Source organism: Myodes glareolus, chromosome 14, assembly GCF_982192425.1.
Source record: "Myodes glareolus chromosome 14, mMyoGla1.1, whole genome shotgun sequence".
In the NCBI taxonomy this organism is placed as follows: Eukaryota; Metazoa; Chordata; class Mammalia; order Rodentia; family Cricetidae; genus Myodes; species Myodes glareolus.
The window spans coordinates 69,873,044-69,893,520 of NC_142039.1; the positions used below are offsets into that span (position 1 = coordinate 69,873,044).

Sequence of the window (20,477 nt, forward strand, 5' to 3'; positions counted from 1 at the left end):
CCTCCTTCTTCCCACTTTTTATTATTTTGTATGCCTGGCCACAATGGTGGGAATGAAACTAAACAAAGAAACAAAACTAAGGAGAGAGGCTGCTGGAAAACAAAGGGCACCTTTGGGAAAAGGGTTTTAAACTGATGCCTTGGAACCAAAAGACCCACTCGGGGCAGAGAGGCCTCAAAATTACACAGTCCAAAAATACTCCAAAAGTCACCTTGAAAAGGACTTTACAGCCAAGAATAAGAGATCTTTCAAATGCATCAAACACAAAAGAGGCTTGAAGGGCGAGCCCTGTGAGATAGAGCTGGGAACTGAAGTGATCCCAGGTCTGAGAAAGTCCCACTGCCACTGGGGAGGACCTTGAGGGGGGAGAATTGTAGCTGCAATTGACAGACTAAACTCAGACAAATCTTCAGGAGCAACGGCACCCTCTCAGCAAGGCTGACATACTCAGGGGTTGAGGGGAAGTGGATGGACAGCAGACAGAACTCTGTTTTCACTGATAGGGCCATAGGAGATGGGATCTGTGGGTACAGAGCTAGGCCTCATTTCATTGATTGATAGGGCCGTAGGAGATGTGATCTGTGGGTACAGAGCTAGGCCTCATTTCATTGATTGATAGGGCCGTAGGAGATGGGATCTGTGGGTACAGAGCTAGGCCTCATTTCATTGATTGATAGGGCCATAGGAGATGGGATCTGTGGGTACAAAGCTAGGACTTGGACCCAACTTTGAGTTGAGATTCATGTTACAGGTTGCTTCTTGGCCTTGAGTTCTGTGAGTGTAGACCCACACCATGGTAGGCCGCAGGGGAGGCCAGCGGTGCCTGGCTCCTCCTTTAAGTGTAAAAGTATTACATTGCAGCTCTATCTGAAGTAGAGAGTGTACAACCCCAGAGGTAGAGTCCAGAAGGTCCGGGGGGCAGAAACTGCCACAACGCTGCCGCGAAGGTAGAAAGGTGGTATCTAGTGGCTGTCACCCCTGATCACATGAGCAGAGGAGGCAGAAGGAGTCTGGGTCCTCACAGAATCACCAGGAGTTCACATTTTTGCCCTTCTCGAAGCCCTGGGCTTCTCTGTGCTGGCATTGCCTTCAAGTGGGCTCTTCAGGAAGTTGGAAAACATGCCCAGAGCCCCAGCCCTACAAACCCCACAGCTAACACCCAAAACTAATTCTTATGGCTTAATGTCACTTGCCATGCAGGGACACTCCCTGAGGCCAGGTAGCTGATTCTGAGTTGGCTGTCTACCCACAGAAGTGGGGCGTGAAATCAGTTCCACCCAGTACCATGAATGAGGTACTCCAAACAGACTCCAGATGGACAGGTTAAAAACAGGGTTGTCCCCACGGAAAATGACATCTGAACCATTCCAAGGACAGAACACCACTGTGGGCTCCAGCATGGAAGAAGTCCAAAGTCCTATCCCTGAGATGGAAACGTCAGGTGCCACAGGCCACCTCAAGCCATTGCAAATGGCATGATACCACGCATGTGCTCCATGCATTCTGGAAACAGTCACCTGACCATCAGAAAAAAGAGAGGCTTGGGTTTGACATGGAAGACTTGCAGACAAAGAAGACACATTCTCTGTCCTCCAGCTTCTTACATCCAATGGGAGCAAACAAGAGGATGAACAAGTTGAGAAAGGAAGGAACCCTCATAGGGAGCAGTGTTTAAGAGCAGAGCCACAGCGTGCAGGCTGGGGAGGGGAAGAAGCCGGGCAAGGCCTCATGGATCTGGACCTGTGCTGCCAGCAACAGTGAGTCAGAGGAGGATTCTGAGCATGGGAGTGACAGGAGCCAGAGGAAGCTTCACCGTCCTAATGGAGCCGGATGAGGCACCATGGAAAGTCACAGGGCTGATCAAAGGGGCGACAACGGGCCTGTGGAGGGAGCAGGAGAGAGAAGACTGGAAAACCAAGACAGGCGGAACCCTGATCAAAGTGTTCCGGGCAGCAGGCCATCCTGCCGCTGGGCTGAGGCAGGAATGAGCAGTACAGCGGAGTCAAAGAGAGCTCTGCTTTGTTTGGCTCCCATCAGAAGAGGTGAGTACTGCACCCACAAAAGATGTTACTTACATAACCGTGATCCCATCCCCACCCCAGGAGACAGAGTCTGAAAATGGAGAATAAGTCCCCAACAAAGAGTTCTGGGAACATCCTGGTGACATCACAGAGGAAGGCTGAGGGCCATTGCTGGGTGTCTGGGGATGGTCCCTATTCATTTACTAAGCAAATTCTTCTCGGGGCTCTGCTCTGATGTGGAGAGTCTGGACCTGAAGACACGCAGCAGCCAGCTGCCTGTGGTCTCATTCTGCGGTAGTCCTGTCTTCTTTGGGAATCACCCTGACTCTGTACCGAATTCTACAACTAAAGAGGCAGAACTGGTCTATGTTTTCTCAGGTGTTCCCCATACCAAAACAAATAGGTGTCTAGCACATGCTAATAGAGTTACCCCAAGAGGGATGGATTCCAAGACGCCCCAAAGACATGGAGGCCCATGGATATGGATCACCTACAAGCCAGGCAAGGGGGTGTGCAGGGGTAACCCGAGCCCTTCAGATGTGGAGGCAGAACAAGAAGGGATTCAAGGTCATTTTTGGCTACACAGTAAGTTCCAGGTCATCCTGGGCTACATGACACCCGTCTTTAAAACAAACAAACAAACAAAACAGAAAACATCTCTAGATTATTTTCAATGCCTAACATGGTATAAATGCTGTGTGAAATCCACTGTCCGGAACCACCTGAGGTGTAATGTACCAGAAAAGTCCATACATCGTCAGCACAGAAGCGATATTTTCTGAAGATTTTGGATTGTAGCTCACTTGAGCCCAAGGAGATATGGAGGGTCTCTGTGTTTCATCTGGATCACACAGCCTGAGCCAAGAAAATCAACAATCACAGTCATCCTGGCTGCAAAGCACACATACAGGTTATATAAATACTGCTCTGCTTTACACAGGAGACTTGAGCATCCGAGAATGTTGCTATCCACGGGGGTCCTGGAACGGGTTCGCCCATGGATACTGAGGGACCGCTACACAGATGGCTCCTCTGAAGCTGCCGGCACATGAGGGAGGAGTGGGTGCTGGGTGGCAAAAGAAACTGTGGTCACCGTGTGCCTTAAGGAGAGGGATGCAGTCAGACGTATATTCTACGAGCGCCGTTCTTCTACAGATCTGAAAGCTGTTAGGAAGAAATTAGCAGGCAAGAACAGAGGCAGGAGTTGAGGCTGAGTGGAAATGAGCAGAGGCCCACTAGAGAGGCAAAGTTCTCACCTAAGTCCTCAAGGTAGAGTTCTGAAGCATTGATCTACAACTCCCATCCCTTGACCAGCTTCACACCTGAAACATCCAGCCCCATTAAGGAACCGTCCATGACAAGGTCCCCAGGATGCCCCATGAGAGTCTCCCAAACTCTAGGACCAGTTGTCCGGCAGCGACACACCCATCCTTCCAGAGAACTACCCAGCTCCTCTCTAGCGTTATGACAGACGATAAACATGTACCAACATCAAATGCTGATGCTGATATGCCTTAGCTGTGCTGCCCTGAACAACCTCCCTGCACCTGAATGTCCCTCACTGAAAATGAAGTGGAGGTAGTGGCAGGCAGCAGCAGGGACCAAGTCAGTCAGAGACTGTGATCTTCCCCCACTGAGGCCTGGTAACGGATTCCCCTCTGCTCTCATGCCTTTAAACTTTGTTCTGGCTATGTCTTCCTAAGACCTTTCGCTTGCCAAATAAAAGGGTTTTGGGTTTTTGTTTTACTTTGTTTTCTTACCAGAGAGAAACAGCTGGAGGTTGAGGAGCAACAGAAACAGCCACTTCTAAATTTGTGTGTGGAAAATTCCTCCTGTTCTTTGAGCCTGATGTCTGAAGTCCACTGGACTTCCTTCCGGTAGCTCCCTCTGGGGAGTGCCATGTCTCAGTCTCCTGTGTTTGGAGAGGAAGCCAGAGGGGAGGGGGGAGAAGGAGAAGGAGGATGGGACTCCTCACCAGAGCATGCTATTCTTTTCTTTCTCATCCCAATTCAAACTCTAGGGGATTTAAAGGCAGAATTCCTGGCCAAGAAGTCATAAAAGTAGGCTCTGTCTAATAACCACACTGCCCTGGAATCCAGAAGAGAGCCCTGTGTGTGACTAGAGAGTTGAAGAGGGGCTGGTGCTCTAGGGGATGAGCTGCCATGTTTCAAAACAGAGCTCCAAAGCCTTCCAACTACCCTGGGAGGTAGAGATGGCTCTCCTATCGTACTGGTGAGGAAACTGAGTCTCAGTACTCATCACATAGGCAAGAGGGCCGGAGGGCAACTGAGACTCCATCCTCACCTCTCTGTAGCAGAGCCATGCTGTCTCCTCTGGGTAGCATCGGAGATGATTCAGATGTCCTGGAGCCTTTGAAGTCAGGAGCATCGTAGCCCGTGTCTCTTCCCTGCTTGGAGCTTTCAGTTCCATCTGGCTGGCAAGCTGTGTGTGTTTCCTTCTCTCTCTAGCTCCCTCTCCGCTAGGATAGCACTTCACATGTTGTCATAGTGTGGACTGTTTGTGAGTATCTCTCCCCCGCTCCCGTCAGAGAGTCTGGGAGCAGAAAGGACCTTCAAAGGGTGAATAAGAAAGAGCATGTGTTTCTCTCTTGGTGTGAAGCGGCCGAGAGCGAGCGGTTAGGAAGAACCTGGCACACATAGGCTCTCTGTCCATGCTTGACAAATGATCACGTGCATGGAAAACACCTAGCACAAAGGGTAGTTGTATGGCTTAAAAAGCTGGCATCTTTTTGTCCCTAAAATAGCACCTGGTACAAAGGGAGTCTTTAGGAAAGGTGTGGCTGGGTGCTGACTTAAACCTATAAAGGAACCGTTACCTAGGAATTAGAAGGTGCATGAACTTGCTGTGTAACTTTAAGAAAGGCTCTTCCCTTTTCTGGCCCCATTTTCCCAAGCACCATGTACGGAAAATTATTAGTTTTACGGTTGGCTGTTTCCCCCTTTTTATATGCTTCTCCAGATCGAACCTAGGGCCGTGTGTGCACCAGGCAAATATTCCACCACTGAGTGCTATTAACTGTTGATGCGTGCTTAACTGCTTTCTGTCGGCCCTGTCTCCTAACCACATGTGCTCCTCCCCACCATCAGTCCCAAAAATAGCATTCTGGGGCCCTTCAGCACATTCCTTCATTTCCTGACCAGAGGCCTAGGAGCTTATTATCATCTGTCCATGATCTTCGATACGTCTTGCTTTAATAAGACAACAATAACGTCCTCGCCAATTCATTTTATCAACAAGCAAAATCTGCCTGTGGGCCAGTTTATGCCAGTCCTAACTGGACACAGACATCATTTTCTGTTCACCCACTGAAAACAAGGCCCTGACAGTCACCTTTGCACCCATGGGGAGACTACCAGCTCTCAGAAAAGTTACACGTGACCACGGTCCTTCAAAGAAGAGGGGGTGTTTTCCACAGCAAAAGGAGCAAGGAGCCTGGATAGTGAAGCCCTTTCCAGACAGAGAACCTCCAACTCCAAGCTCTAGACACAGATTTGTAGAACTGAAGATTGTGAGGCTGAGTGAATATGTGGTACCTCTGTCAATCCTAAGACGTTCTGTGATTCCGTGATTCAGTCTGTGCATAAAATTGGGTGCTGAGTCACAACATTCTCAGGCTCTGCAGACTCAAGACCAGGGCTTTCCAGCCAGCACATGGGTCAGACACTCTTGGGGAGCCAAGAAAAGATGCAGTTCTCCAGGCCCAGAACTGTTTGCTGCGTGTGACAAAGGCCTGAGACTACGGAGTGTTTAAAAGCATATCCCTGCTCCATCCCTTCTGAATAGGAGCAGGACCCTTTGACATACCACAGCTAAGAGAGTAGAGTCTTGTGACTTAAAGTGGGGTTCCCATGTGGACCACTGATTTCATATTCTGTTTCCATGTGCTGAAGGAGAAACTTCTGGGATATAAGGACAATCTTTGAGTGGGTTTTTCACAGGGAAGGAAAAAAGCCAAGAGTCTAGAAGGTGAAGGATCATCAAAAAGGGGAGACTCCAAAGCCTGGGTAGCAGAATTACTACTGCTCCCACCATGCAAGAGCAAGGCAAGACATAGATCTTGGAAATCAGGGGCTGATAGAAGATGCTCATGAGGTCTTCAGAGGACAGGGACATCTGACCATGTCCAGAAGGGTTAGAAGGGCTGGGGGTGGAAGTAAGGGGGTGGGAGCCCCAACAGGGAGCTTGAAAAAGAACCTGAGACAAGAGAAGGGAGAGTCACCACCCAAACACCCTCCTTGCGGTGGCTGGCAGATTACTGCAGACTGGGACACAGACATGAAAATGCAAGGTTTCGGGAAAGCTCCAGATGAGAGGGTGCTGCGGTGTAGGGATGCCCCAGGGTACACTGTGTGGGCAGGAACACGGCTGCTCTGACATGCTAATGGGTGCCTGGATGGGGAGATGGGCGCGGATAAGGGCACGCAGGACCCATGAGGAACTGGTAGGCGGTTGCAGAGGGGGGTGGGCTGAACTGAAGACAAGGTTCTGGGGACAAGAAAGGATCCCTAGAGAATTTCCACAGACATCCCATATGTTACCAGTGAGTCAGGGTGCAGATGTGAAGTCTGGGAACTTTCTGAAAAACTACCGTGAAAATGCCGGGTTCGAGGATTCTTCCTCCTTTCAAAGAGGGCAGGAGCTGGTGTATTGGCTTGCTTACAGCCTTTAGGTGGCGAAGAGTGGAAAGGAAGGCTTGTCACCTCCAGTGACATGTTTCACATGTTTGCAGAACAATTTTCTGGCTGCACATGTACACATCTACACATTTTTACTGCTCCACACAATGACAGTAACCTGGGTGCCCACACATTGTGGCTCACATCCACGTCTACTGATAATGGCACAAGTCCACCATCCTAATATCTGGGTCATTTCTAATTGATAACAACGTTAGTAACCAGAAATAGTGGCACATCCTGAGAACCGTGAAATCTGGCATTGTCTATGTAAATTGGGCCCCATGGTACACAGCCTACACAATTGTATCTATACCCTTGCATTATACCAGAACCCTCCATAGCATCATTGACATATTATACTGTAAAAATAGATTTAAATATGTACCATCACACTGGTTCTTAACAGGACAGGAGGGACTCCCCGCCAAATAATGAGAGTCACATGGCCGCTTGTTTCGTTCTTGAGTGCTCAGCCCTGAAATAATCACACAGAAACGATATTATTTAAATCACTGCTTGGCCCATTAGCTCTAGCTTCTTATTGGCTAACTCTTACATCTTAATTCAACCCATCTCCATTAATCTGTGCATTACCACAAGGTTGTGGCCTACCAGCAAAGTTTCAGCGTGTCTATCTCTGGCAGCAGCACCAAGGCTTCTCTCTGACTCCACCCTTCTTTCCCCCAGCATTCTCTCCTATTTAGTTTTCCCTGCCTAACTAAGTACTACCTTGCTATAGACCAAGCCAGTTTCTTTATTCATTAACCAATAAAAGCAACACATAGACAGAAGGACTTCCCACACCACAGACCCACACATGTCATGAAAAAAAATTAATGAAATTTATGCCTTGGCAAGGCTGAAACATGCATGGACAGCCCCTATATGGCAGTTCTGTTGAACTTGTCCATATTGGGCTTCATCATCTAAGTTGATGAGGATGACTGACCAGGTATCTTCCTCAAGAGGGCACCAGATATCATTATAGATGGTTGTGAGTCACCATGTGGTTGCTGGGAATTGAACTCGGGACTTTAGGAAGAGCAAGCTGTGCTCTTAACTGCAAGAATAATAGCACCTGCATCCTCCGTGGATGCTCTATGATCCCATACTGGCCACAAGCACAGGTACAGCACTGATCAAGGATGAGTTTGCCTTCACACTGTGCCGTTCCATGTTGACAGAGGTAGTGGACTGAGAGACTCACATCATACCTTAGTCTAGCTGTTGTTGGTAACAATAAGGCAGGAACTCACCAGAAAATCAAAATGACTTAGATCCTTTCTCTGTACTCCAAGCCTCACAGTTCTCTTTCTTCTGGCACCAGGTCACTCTTCCAAACCAAGGCCAATGCTGCCCCTCCCGGCTCAAGCTAGAACCACAGAATGTGGGGCAGCTCAGGTCTCCCGGTACCTAGCCCATTGGAGCTGAGGTGAGAAGCTAGCAGCAAAGCTCCAGGTCAGAGCCTGCCTGTCATAGAGTGCTCCCTGGAGTGAGGTGACTGCAGGGGAGAAATGAGTGGCCTTTGGACAGACACCCTCCGGAAGCTATTCTCATTGATAGACACATTTGCAGCCTATAACAGCTGTCTTTCCCCACACACTGTTCCCGGTCCTTGTAAGTCCTAGCATCGGGTTCTCTAGTCGGCTTCCTAGTGAACATCCAAGGCGCCTCCACACCGTTCGTGAATCTTTCCAAACCTGGCTACCTCTTCCTGCTTTCAGCACCCTGTGAGGACCAGAGGCTGCCTGCTTATACCTTCCTGCTCATGCATACTCACAGTGAGCTGGATCTAGAAAGGCAGGAGGGGAAAGAAATACTGCAGTCTGCATGACATGAGCACCCTGATCTGAGGGTAAATATATGGTGTGTGTGTTAGTAACTAGACAACAGAGATGACTGTAAATGCCAGTGCTACATGTGCACATATATGTATGTGTGTATGCATATATGCTACAAAAGTCCCACTTGCATAGGCTATGGAAGTTGGAACGTGTCAGGAGAAAAGCAGCCCGGGGTGATATAAGGCCCATGGAACCCAGTGCTGTGCCAGGTAGAACCCTGGCTCTGCTGAAGACTCACTTTCTCCCCTGGGTGCCAATGTCTTCTTCTTGAAAATGAGGGTTTGTGGAAATTAAGTAAGAAAGTGTGATATATAAAAGCCCCAAAGTCAGCCCCTCGGACCCTTTGGATGCTTACCTCGTTGCTGAGGTTGGTGCCGCTACTATAATTAGGAGATGATTGCAACTCTTGGCCATTTTTCTTAAATAATAGCCAAAGATTCGGGAACCATGTCAGGGATGCTCACACTGAACAGGGAGAAAGGACTCCTCTCTCCACCTCTTTTGTCCCTGGGAGAGACCCATGGCTCTGCTGTGTGTTACCCCTAATTGATCAACAGGACAAAGCCACCAAAACTTGACCGAGCTGAACTTCTCATCAGAAGATTTCCACCACTAGGCTCAGTTCCTGACAAATAATGAGGGTTTTTTAGATAAAGTCACAAAAGACTTGGATTCCAATGTAACTGCCGCCTGGATGGTCTTCTTATCCAACTGCAGCTAATGGCCTCGAGCCAGGAAGCACAGGCATAGAGAAAAACGTCAGCTGAGAACTGGGTTTTCCTCTCAGAGCTCCAGGTCACCTCTCTTTACCGTCCCCATTTCCATGGGGTCATCTCCAGCAATGGTAAAAATAATAATTAATCAATTAACTAAAACAAAGGCGGTAGCTCTGGTCTTCCCTTGCGATGGTTATTTATCCACTCAGCAAACACACCCTTAGCTTCCACTTCGCCAAATGTTAAGCTGAGTCAATTTCAATTAAACAAGACTCGTCAGCCCTTACAGAACTAATGCCCCATCAGTTCTGTCCTGACAGTGAGCTATCCTCAAATCCTTCAACCTCTCCATCCCAAGACCAGCCTCTTCACAAGAGCAATATCCCAGAGCTTTCCCAAGCCTGTCTTAAAGTGCAGTGCCCATAGCTGAAGCCCATCTTAAAGTGCAGTGCCCATAGCTGAAGCCCATCTTAAAGTGCAGTGCCCATAACTGGAGTCCATCTTAAAGTGCAGTGTCCAGGACTGAGCTCGGCCTTTTTCTGAAGCCTAAGTTGGATTTTGAACCTAGCATGATCAATGTCCATGTCAAAGGCAAAGCCCCAGCCATAGCCAGAGCGCTGTTGGCCCAGGCCCTGTTCCCAGGGAAGGCTGCAGAAGAACCTGTAGACAGGAGGGAGAAAGGGGTGAGGAAGACTGCCACTCTCGAAATGACAGAATGTCAGATCCCTTGGCTTAGAACTCCCTTCAGGCATTAGTAGCAAGTCTAAGTCAGCCTAATCACACAGGAGTGTGCATGCACGCACGTGCACACACACACATGCATACACACATACACACACACACTCTTTAGGTCAACTTAGGAACTGAGAGGGAAATAAGGAGCTCCCGATGCCAGTGCCCCAACAATGCTAAACAGAGAGCTCTGCGGTTACACAAAGTCTGCAGTCTGAAAGGGGAGAACAGAGGGAAACTTCACAAACACAATTCTTCAGGAAAGCAGGGCGCAGAGAGACTTGTGAGGCTCTCATCTGCTTTGAACCCCCCCTTTCTCCCCTGGACCCTGTCCCCCCACAGCTCTCCCTCCTGGGAGAGAAGCTGTCTCCATTCTGACGTGACCCAGATGGATACATGAACTCCTGCACAACTTGCAAAGGCTAGGTACAAACCCAACCACTCCCCAGAGCCATTTTCCTGCACCTCGGGCTGGATTAAAGGAAGAGGTTGGGAGCCAATAGATGACAGGCAGAATGGAAAGGCTCATCAGGAGAGAATAAGAGAACAAGCAAGAGAGCGAGAGGGGAAGAGGCAAGGCTGAGGACAGAGCTGATGTTGCCCCCTATTGTTGGAGTTCCTTCTCTTCCCTGGCCTAGGAGGGAAAGGAAGGCCTTCTAGAACACCACCACCAGAGGACTGTGTCTTCTTCTGAGGATAGCATCTACAGTGGACTCAGGAGCAGTTCGCCTAAGGTTCCCCCTTCAGTCTGCAGCAGTCTTTTGGTTCTGGGCCCAGAGCAGAGTCCCCCACTCCCCACCCCCAGGAGGGCCGTCCTTATCCTGTGCACCAGTGGTTCTGGAGTGAGCCTGTAGCTGGACACTGTGGTCATAAACTGCAGAAACGACCTGACAGTGGACTGCCCAGTCCAGAAGCTGCTCACAGGCAAGACACAAGCAAGCCGAGAGAGGGGGTGGTTGAAACTGGGGTTCCTTTAGGGAAAGGGGCACCCCAAGGGGAGTATGCCTGTCCTAGCATGCCTAGCCAGGTCAAAAGAGAGCTTCCCTGAGGAGGCAACTCCTTTGGCTTCTGCCTTAAAAAATCCTTTACCACAGCTGCCCGCGTCGTCCCTCCAAAGCTACAGGCTTGTGGTTCTTGGAGCTTGGACAAGGTGGAGTTGGGAAAGAAGTCTAGCTGAAAGCAGATCAGTAGGGCTCTCTGCGACAAGAATTAGAGAAGATAAGGAAGGGCATAGAGAAAGGAGAAAGGGAAAAGCCGGGAGAAGAAAAGAGCAAAAAGAAGAAAAGGAAGAAGGGAGGAGGGGAGGAGGCAGCGAGAGAAAAAGGAGGAGGGAAAGAGGGGGAGAGGGAAATAGGGAGGGAAGAGGAAAGAAGGGAGGGAGGGAGAGAGGAAGGGAGGGAGGAAGGGAGAGAGAGAGAGAGAGAGAGAGAGAGAGAGAGAGAGAGAGAGAGAGAGAGAGAGAGAGAGATTTTGAATTTCCCTTCTGGAAGAGGAGCTGTAAGGCGTCAGGGCCTGGCTGAGGGGTGTGATTGGAGGGCGCCTTCGGCATCCGCCCGCAGCAGCAGCGGCGGCCCCAGCTCGCCTGGCGGAGTTACACCAGGCGGCGGCGCAAGCTGGTTGAGCACAAGCACGGCACCGCCTGCTGGAGTCGGCCGGAGCCCTGCAGTGGCTTAGACGGTTGCTGGGACCACCAGGTCGGTGCTGGCCTCGGGCCGGGGAGGCGGAGCTGGGCTGGGGGCAGTAGGGGACTGCTCTGACCTCAGAACTGTGGGGGGAGCGGAGCAGTTGAGTCTTTGAGGGACTCCCCAAGACCGCGGGGCGCGCGCTGGGAACTGCAGCCCCTGACCGCTCGGCATGGTGCTGAAGGGACAGCTCCCCGCGGAAGCCAGGTGGAGGGCTGGTGCGGACACTGGGCAGGCAGATGTGGGCGAGCGAGCACCCAGAGAGGGGACAGTGGGGCTCTTGGAACCCTGACCGCCCCGAGTGTGGAGATTCAACAGTGAACCTGGAGAACAACTTCGAGCTCACAGACTAGGGTGGGGGACGTGGTCTTTAGCTACTTCGGGGTGTGGCTAGCCCCCAAACCCTCCGGGGCCCTCTGCTCCTGGAGCAGAAAGTCACCCGGAGAGGTAGAGTTCGGGGAGTCTGAGGGTGGCAGAGGCCAGTTGGCGAGAGGAGTGCCCACGTCGGTGGGGGGCAGGGGGACTATTTGTCCTCTTCCTGCAGGAGTGCGTTTGGAGCAGCTTGAGCCCGTGTGGGAGTCACACGGTTTTCCCCACTCTCAGACTGCCCCCTTCACTGCAAAGTTTAATACCAGGCTGGGGCTCAGGGTTGAAAGGTGTGCGTTGGGGGAAGGGGACACGCAGTGGCCAACTGAAAGCCCCAGGGCTGTCGCGAGTGCTGGTCTCCATGAGGGCCCGGGAAGCAGCGCCTGGGAAGCCTACTCTCTCTTCAGTAGAGGGAAGCCCCTGCCACTTTCATAACCCAGACGAGCAATCCCTTCCCCTCACCCATCCTTGACCACCCCTTCTCCTCCCCCTCTTGCTTCTAGGGGCGTGGGGTGGGGAAATAAGGGAGATGTCCTCTGTCTTGGCCACTACCATTAACGTGGGGTCCCTTGCAAAAAGCAACTGAGTGTTGAATCGAGGTGTGATTGTAGTCCGTACTCGAATCATAAAAATCAGAAAAACAGCCGCAAAGACAAACACTGCAGGTGCTTGTCAGGCAAAAGGAGGGGGCCGGGTCCCTGGGACTCGACGGAACTGGAGCAGGTGCCTTCACTGCCTTTGGGCTGGGACTGATTGTAGGGGTGTTGGGGGATGCGGTCTGGAGGGAAGGTGAGGACCTGCCCTGGGACTTCCGTGACTGACAGCATGGAAGCTTTTGCATTAGCCTACCTCCCCCTCTCCTTCCCCGAGTCCAACACCCCACCACCAGCAGCAGCAGCCTCCACCCCCACCAGCACCCTTCCCGCGCGGAGACAGACGGCAGTTTTCCGCAGCCGCTGCGGAGCGCCTCCTGGCGGTGAGGTCCTAATCCTCAATTGCACCCAATTCGCAGGACCTCTTCCAGTCCCACCCGTGTGTGGTAGCTACAGGCACACGGACACGCACACGCACGCACGCACGGAACCCAGTGTCTGAGGAGCCCAGGATCAGACGTGCAGGCTCGTTCTTTGAGCCCGTGCACACAACATTAAATTCCACTGAGCAAACATGCTGAAGATACCCTGTGGGATTCTCCAGATAGGTGAAATGAATAAGACTCTGGCAACAGAATAGAGCCTATGATAACAAGGGAAAAGATGCCCAGACAGATAGATAGAACATGCGTAAGAGGCAGCAAAACTGCCCTAGAAAGTGCCTTAGATCTTTACAAAGCAAGACACTGTCCCATCTTGTCAAGAAGAACTGGGAACTTGCATGAAGGGAACAACGTTGGCGAATGATCTCAGAAAGTTAATGCTGCCACTGTTGTGGATGGTTATGATGACTGTAAGGATGCTTATTACAGGCCAGACACTGGCTTAGATATTTGATTTGCATAATCTCAGTGCTCACAGCCGGCCTTGCACACTGCATCAACTGCCTCCATTTTACACATGAGAAAACAGTCAGTCAAGTACTCAGGATCATTCAGTAACTAGTAGTGCCAAGATCTGAGCCAGTAGAGATGAGGTTAAGGGGTTCTAAGGCTGTGGGAACAGTATGCCCAAATCGCCCTGCCTTGGGTGGAGGTTAAGACACGGCCATGTATGAGAGATGAGAAAAGAGAGGCAGAGGACGAGGGCAGGGGCTCGACCGCAGGCTTTGAAGGTTAGAGCACAGACTGTGGGAGGCTTAGCAAGGCCATGAGACACCAGCACAGGGTGGTAGGCTTACATGTGCCTTTTAGGAAGATTAATCTGAGGTTCATGTGGAAGACAGGTGAGAGACAGAGGACAGACAGAGCCATGAAACCAAGACATCAAAGCAGTAGGAGGGAGGAGGTGGGGTGGACAGTGTCCAGAAGTCTTCCGTGTGCCTCCATCCCAATCACAAATAACCGAAGGCTGTGCAAACCAGTGTTTGAGCATGCCCTTGTTCTCTTCCGCGGTGCCGGGTAGATGGCAGGTACTCAGAGAACACACGATGAGTAAGTGGGTGAGTGTGTGCTGATGAGAAATACTGACGCGAGCTTTTGGTTGAAGGGGTTTGAACAAGACATGCTGGAGGACGAGATGGGAGCCCAGCAAGGATGGGATTGATTTTCCAGAGACTGACTTGGAAATGGCATGTGTGATGCTATACAGCAGAGGGTTAAAAATCTGCAGGCTTTAGAGAGAAAGACGTGCGTCTCTGTGTCTAACTAGGGATCCTAAATCAGTAGGCACAGATGGGAGGTTTCCATGGGAGGAGCAGAGGAAAGGAGATGGGGGTGTGCCTGGAGAAGGAAAGGAACCAGGAGAGAGAGAGAGACAGAGAGAGAGAGAGAGAGAGAGAGAGAGAGAGAGAGAGAGAGAGAGGACCTGTTTGGGGAGAATTAAAACCATAAGAGTGCTGTGTCATGGAATTCAGATCTGAGAAGGCTGAAATTAGAAGAAGGGAGCAGTGATCAGCGTCAAACACTACAAAAAGAGAGAGGAGGCATAGGGCTATGAACACTCCTGTTCAAGCATAGGTCTCCTAGACACACTGATCAGGGTGGCTTCTGGGCTGTGTGCTAAGATAGAGGATCTCAGGAGCAGTGGAGCTTCACCGGGAGATGAGGAGGAAGCGGGGTGCAGACTCTCTGCCACACTAGAGGTCAGAGAGTCAAAGAAGTGCATTGTTCAAGTAAAGGGTTGGAGAAGGGAGGAGACCCGAGAGACTAGGAAAAGGACACTAAAGATTTAGGAAGGCGTGGTGATTCGTGGGTAACGGAAGAAGTACAAAGAGAAAAATCTAGATTGCTTCTTCTAGGAGGAGGGAGTTCCCTGGGGCTAGGAGAGAGGAGGTTGCAGGTGTGTGCAATCGCCATAATTAATCACATTAATGATAGCTTTCATCTACTGAGCACCTGTCACGTGACAGGTACATCCCACAGATGATTTTTAACCTGCAAACTGGCCACGTAGCCCTCCTTTTACAGAGAAGAGCTGTCTCACTGGAATAAAAGGGCCCCTTCAACAGCATGCCTGACCTGGAGGGAGGTCTCCTATAAGAGGCAGGGGTGAGGCGCAGCCTGGGCCTCTGAAGTCACTTAGTACTCTCTCAACCAAACAAGCAAAGAGACTGCCTGCCATCTACGAGGGCCACACTAAGGATGGGACAACAGGACTCTCGAGTAGACCCAAAAAGCCCAACTAAGTAATGCCTCAGAATTACCTAGGACCCATCTGGAGCAATAGCAATATAGGCATTGAGAAGATTCAGTCCTTGAATAGATGCATTTTGAAGATTTCGGGGGAGGGGTAGTAGTGATGGCCATTGCTGAATGAATGCATGAATGCAAAAGTGTCCAAATAAGGATTGTTGATGCATGGTGTATTGCATTTGCGTCATGTCCACAGAACACCCTGGAGAACACAAATGCATCCCTCGGCTTATTTTTCCCTATATGCATACACTCACACAGAGGCACCTCAGAATGTAATCTGTTTGCAGGCACAGCTTTGCCTCTCTAATTCGCTGTTAGATTCTCTGTGTCCAAGATACCAACACATAGTTGGCCCTCAATTAATACTTGCTACATGGATAAATACAGGGATTGAAAGCCCAGAGAAAAGGTCTAGATGTCAATGTATCAGCGATCAATAAAGCCTCTAGTCTCAAGAAACCCCCAAGAGGAAGTTTACAGAAGAAACAGAAGCAGAGTCTGAGGCTAAAGTCTGAGAAGCAAGCAGAACATGAGTCAGTAAGGAAAAGGGGGTGATGAGGAAATAGAAGAGAAGAAGTGGGAGGAAGAAGAGAGGGAGGGGAGATGAAAGGAGTGGCAAGAGGTGAGGTACAGAACCAAGAGGAAAAGGGGTTGAGGGTACGGTGCACAGGTCAGCAGCTCAAACATGGAGGCCGTGCTTCCGCGGGAGCACTCAGGAAGGGTGTGGGAGAGCATCTGGTCCCAAGAGAGACTTGGCCAAGTCATGCAGCAAGCAAGTCAGGGACAGAGATGAGCTACAGCCCAGGTGTCCTGCCTTCCAATTTGAATCAGCTCAAATTAGAGTCCTACGTCTTCCACTACCACCTGGTAATTCTTTGAGCTCTGTGTAAACACTGCGTAGAAACTCAAGAGTTCCTGAAATCACTCAATTTGTTCACTGTTCGTTTCCTGTTCTTAGAAATTAAGTCTTCTCCCGAGGTCTAAAATCAATGGGAAACATCTCAACAGAGCTGAGCAACCTTCAAACTCAGATTTCTGGGTCAGGGTGGGTTCTCTTGCCTTTACTGGAAAGTCTGCATGTTTCTTTTGGACAGTGTAGTCCCATAAATACATAGTCAGCAATAGCTGCCATTTGTATAAGTTCTGACTGCATCTCCAGGCACTTGACCTGAATTTTTCTCTTTTAATATCAGTTAAAATGATCACCTCAATACTTCCCCATCTGGAACAAGCTAATGCTTTTCCAGAGACTTGGCCCCAGCCTAGACTCTTTAACTAGTTATGTCTGGTGCCAAAACCCTTGGGACCTTTTTCATCTAGTACATTATGATTTTTCTCCACCAAAAACAACCCATTAAGTGCTCTAATCCTATAGATACATTCTTGATCCCTTATTATGAAAAACTCACAGTCTGCTAATGGTTTCTCATTTTGAAAGAAATGAGGATAATCCATCGCGAATAGCCTGTGACCTTGAATTCAACTTGGTTGCAATGACTGGCCTGGTAAAATTCTCTGGCATCATTTTCCTGAACCCTTTTTTCCTTCCTAGAAAGTAATAGAGACTTGAAGTCTATAAGAGATGAGAGGGCCCAGGGGTGGGAAGGCCTAGTCCCAGTCAACCTCCAGCTCACGTTACATTTAGGACAGTTCATGAATGCAGACACACGAAACAGAGGGATTGGCAGCTGCCTTGCCTGTTAAAGAATCAGTGTAACTCAGGGACTGGCTAGATGGCTTGGGGCTTAAAAGCCCTTGCTGTTCTTGCAGAGGTCCTAAGTTCGATTCCCAGCATCCACATGATTACTCACAATCATTGGTAACTCCAGTGCCAGGGGCTTTGACCCCTTCTTCTGGAAGGCACACACGTGGTATGCAGACAAAAGCCCATACATATGAGTTAAAATAAACATTTTTAAAGAATCATTACAAGTCAACAATTAAAATAAAAAACCTCTAAGTTGGAGCCCAGGGATCAATTCTCAGAGATGTTGGGGCTCTGGAAGGAGATTCCCCCCATGCCTGAGTCTGCAGGCCCCTCTGCCACCATTGGGCTAGCCCCACTTTTCCATATTCTGCACACTGCCTTCCAATTATGACTTTATTTGGAGAAAATCTTCTGAGACCAAAAAAAATCAATTAAAAATATAATAAAACTGAAAATCAGTAATTTAGGGAGGAGGCTAGAAGAACTAAGATTAGCAGAGTGCCTATAAGGACCTCGCTCTGTAGAGGCCAGAAGTGCCAAGGTGATAATAAATCCCAATGCCCTCATGTGCAATTCAAAATAAAAATCAACATTAAGCTATAAAACACAAAACTTAGACATATGCTGCAACAAAAGCTTTATTTCTCTGTTGGTCTGATTAGGCTAGGTCCCACTCATGCTAGACAGACCTTTCTTTTTCTCTCACGTTCCTCTGATTTTCTGTGGCCACTAGCATGGTGCTCACTTTCTTGATGAGTTGGACCCATGGCCCAGCCTGTCTCCTCTCTGCAGCAGCCCAGGCTTTGCCACTTCCACTTCAGGAAAGAGAAACTGAAAGCATAAGGAAAGGGTGTTGCTTGTTGAAGGTCACATGACAAACAACCAACGAGGATGTCATTAAAGCGCAGCTCTTCCGAGCCCAATTTGCAGTCTCATGCCGATAGTCCCGGCTTCAATCAAATTAGAAAAAAAAATATGTTCAAACTGAAGACGTTAAAATAGGAACCAAGTCTGAAGAGATAGCTCAGAGGTCAAGAGTGCATAATGCTTTGGAAGAGGACCCAGGTTCTAATCGCAACACGCACAGGGGGGCTCACAACCATCTGTAACTCCAGTTCCAGGAGGTATGATGCCCTCTTCTGGCTTCCTCAGGCACTGCACTTACATGCTGCAAGAGGGCCACTTGTTGGCTCCCAGCTGCTCAGCAGCTCAGCCCCGAAATAATCACACAGAAACGATATTATTTAAATCACTACTTGGCCCACTAGCTCTAGCTTCTTAATGGCTAACTCTTACATCTTAATTTAACCCATCTACACTAATCTGTGCATCACCACGAGGTCGTGGCCTACCAGCAAAGTTTCAGCACATCTGTCTCTGGCAGTGGCTCCATGGCTTCTCTCTATCTCCTCCTTCTTTCTCCCAGCATTCAGTTTAGTTTTCCCCCACCTACCTCTATTCCCTGTGCAGGCTCAAGATAGTTTTCTTTATTCATTAATGGTAATCACAGCATACAGAGGGAAATCCCACATCACTTACAGTGATGCACATGTTTACAGGCAAGCAAAATACTCATATACACAAAAGAAAAATAAATAAATCTTCTCTTAAAAGAATATAACAAAAGCTATTCAATTGCACATCCATGCCTGGTCCATGATACACGCTCAGTAAATAATTCCCTTCCGGCTCTTTGTTCTTCCTAACAGGGCATTGAACCTTATCCTCAATCGATGGTGCCCGTGAGAACAACAGTAAGGTCTCCACCACCCTTCTTGGGAAGAGAGCTTTTTGTCTGACCTGCCCCCCATCCTCTCTTGCAGGTGGGCTCATTTCCTGGAGGCACAGCAGCCAGGTGTGTTGAATGCAAATTCAGCCACGGGCTAGGGAGCACTAACCAAAGCCTGCAGGATGGACTTTGTCATGAAGCAAGCCCTTGGAGGTGAGCCCCACCACCTTCCCCCACGCAACCCTGACCCATGAGAAAGGAAACCTCAAAACCTGCCTTCTCTTCCCGACTGCCCACACCCTCTTCCTCCCCTGACCACCCCACGTCCCTTTAGGGGCCACCAAGGACATGGGGAAGATGCTGGGGGGAGAGGAGGAGAAGGACCCTGACGCACAGAAGAAGGAGGAAGAGCGGCAGGAGGCCCTGCGGCAGCAAGAGGAGGAGCGCAAGGCCAAGCATGCCCGCATGGAGGCCGAGCGTGAGAAGGTCCGGCAGCAGATCCGAGACAAGGTCAGCATCCTGCCCCAAATCCCAGCTCTCATCTTAGACCTAGGTCCCGCTGTGACACACTCTCATCAGGAAAATAAATGAGTGTCTTTGGAACATGCCCTCAAAGATGGCACACAGAACTATGTATGCATACGGGAAGTGTTATATAGAACTATATACACATACAAGAAGTGGCATATACAACTATATAAGCATACAGGAAATGACACATAGAACTATATTCACATACAGGAAGTGGCATAATGAACTATGCATGCATACAGGAAGTGGCACATAGAACTATATACACATACAGGAAGTGGCATATAGAACTATATAAGCATACAGGAAGTGGCTTATAGAACTATGTACTACGCATACAGTAAGTGGCATATAAAACTATATGAGCATTCAGGAAGCAACTTATAGAACTATGTACGCATACAGGAAGTGGCATATAAAGCTATATGAGCATACAGGAAGTGGCTTATGGAACTATGTACTACGCATACAAGAAGTGTCATATAGAGCTATATGAGCATACAGGAAGCAACTTATAAAACTATGTACGCATACAGGAAGCAGCATATAGAACTAAGTATGCATATAGGAAGTGGCATATAGAGCTACATGAGCATACAGGAAATGCAGCAATGCAGCAGGCCCAACCTCCCTGCCAGAGCTCCTGGAACCAAATAGAAGTGGAATTCAGAATTTGTGGATATTAGGGACAAGTTCCCTGGTACCCTGACCACCAGGGATGGAGCTGTCATTCATTTAGTGCAAGTCTATTTGCACCGTGCTGCCAAGTAACACTGCGAGTAGCCTTCAGTCAGCTATGTCGGAAAAATCGCCCCAGAAGACATTCAGAACTCAGAACTTAGAGGCTTTCAAAAGGACAAAGGGGTCTTATCAGTAAGTGTTCATTTTACAGGAAACCAAGGTATGGTCTTTTATGTTTTGTTTTGGTTTTTGGTTTTGGATTATTTATTTATTTGTTTATTTATTTATTTATTTATTTATTTATTTGAGACTGGGTTTCTCTACATAAGAGTCCTAGCTATCCTGGAAATCACTTTGCAAACCAGGCTAGCCTCGAACTCACAGAGAGCCACCTGCCTCTGCCTCCCAAATGCTGGGATTAAAGGCGTGTGCCACCACCACCCAGCCTGAGGCATGGTCTTTTATGTTGTTTACCTAC

General features: G+C 49.2%; 1 protein-coding gene across 3 annotated transcripts in view; it reads left to right on the forward strand.

The window, feature by feature from the left end:
- The window catches only part of Cplx2 (complexin 2), a 74,186-nt gene that overhangs the window by 49,720 nt on the left and 3,989 nt on the right, over positions 1-20,477 (forward strand). For 2 of the 3 annotated variants that reach the window (XM_085699539.2, XM_048447850.3), the window contains exons 3-4: positions 18,882-19,000; positions 19,122-19,297. In XM_085699539.2, the coding sequence (XP_085555665.1) occupies positions 18,970-19,000; positions 19,122-19,297 (207 nt within the window). In that variant the 5' untranslated portion in view covers positions 18,882-18,969. Of the gene's footprint in view, positions 1-11,500; positions 11,708-18,881; positions 19,001-19,121; positions 19,298-20,477 lie in introns of those variants that run through there. The other variant, XM_048447849.3, reaches the window with a different exon arrangement.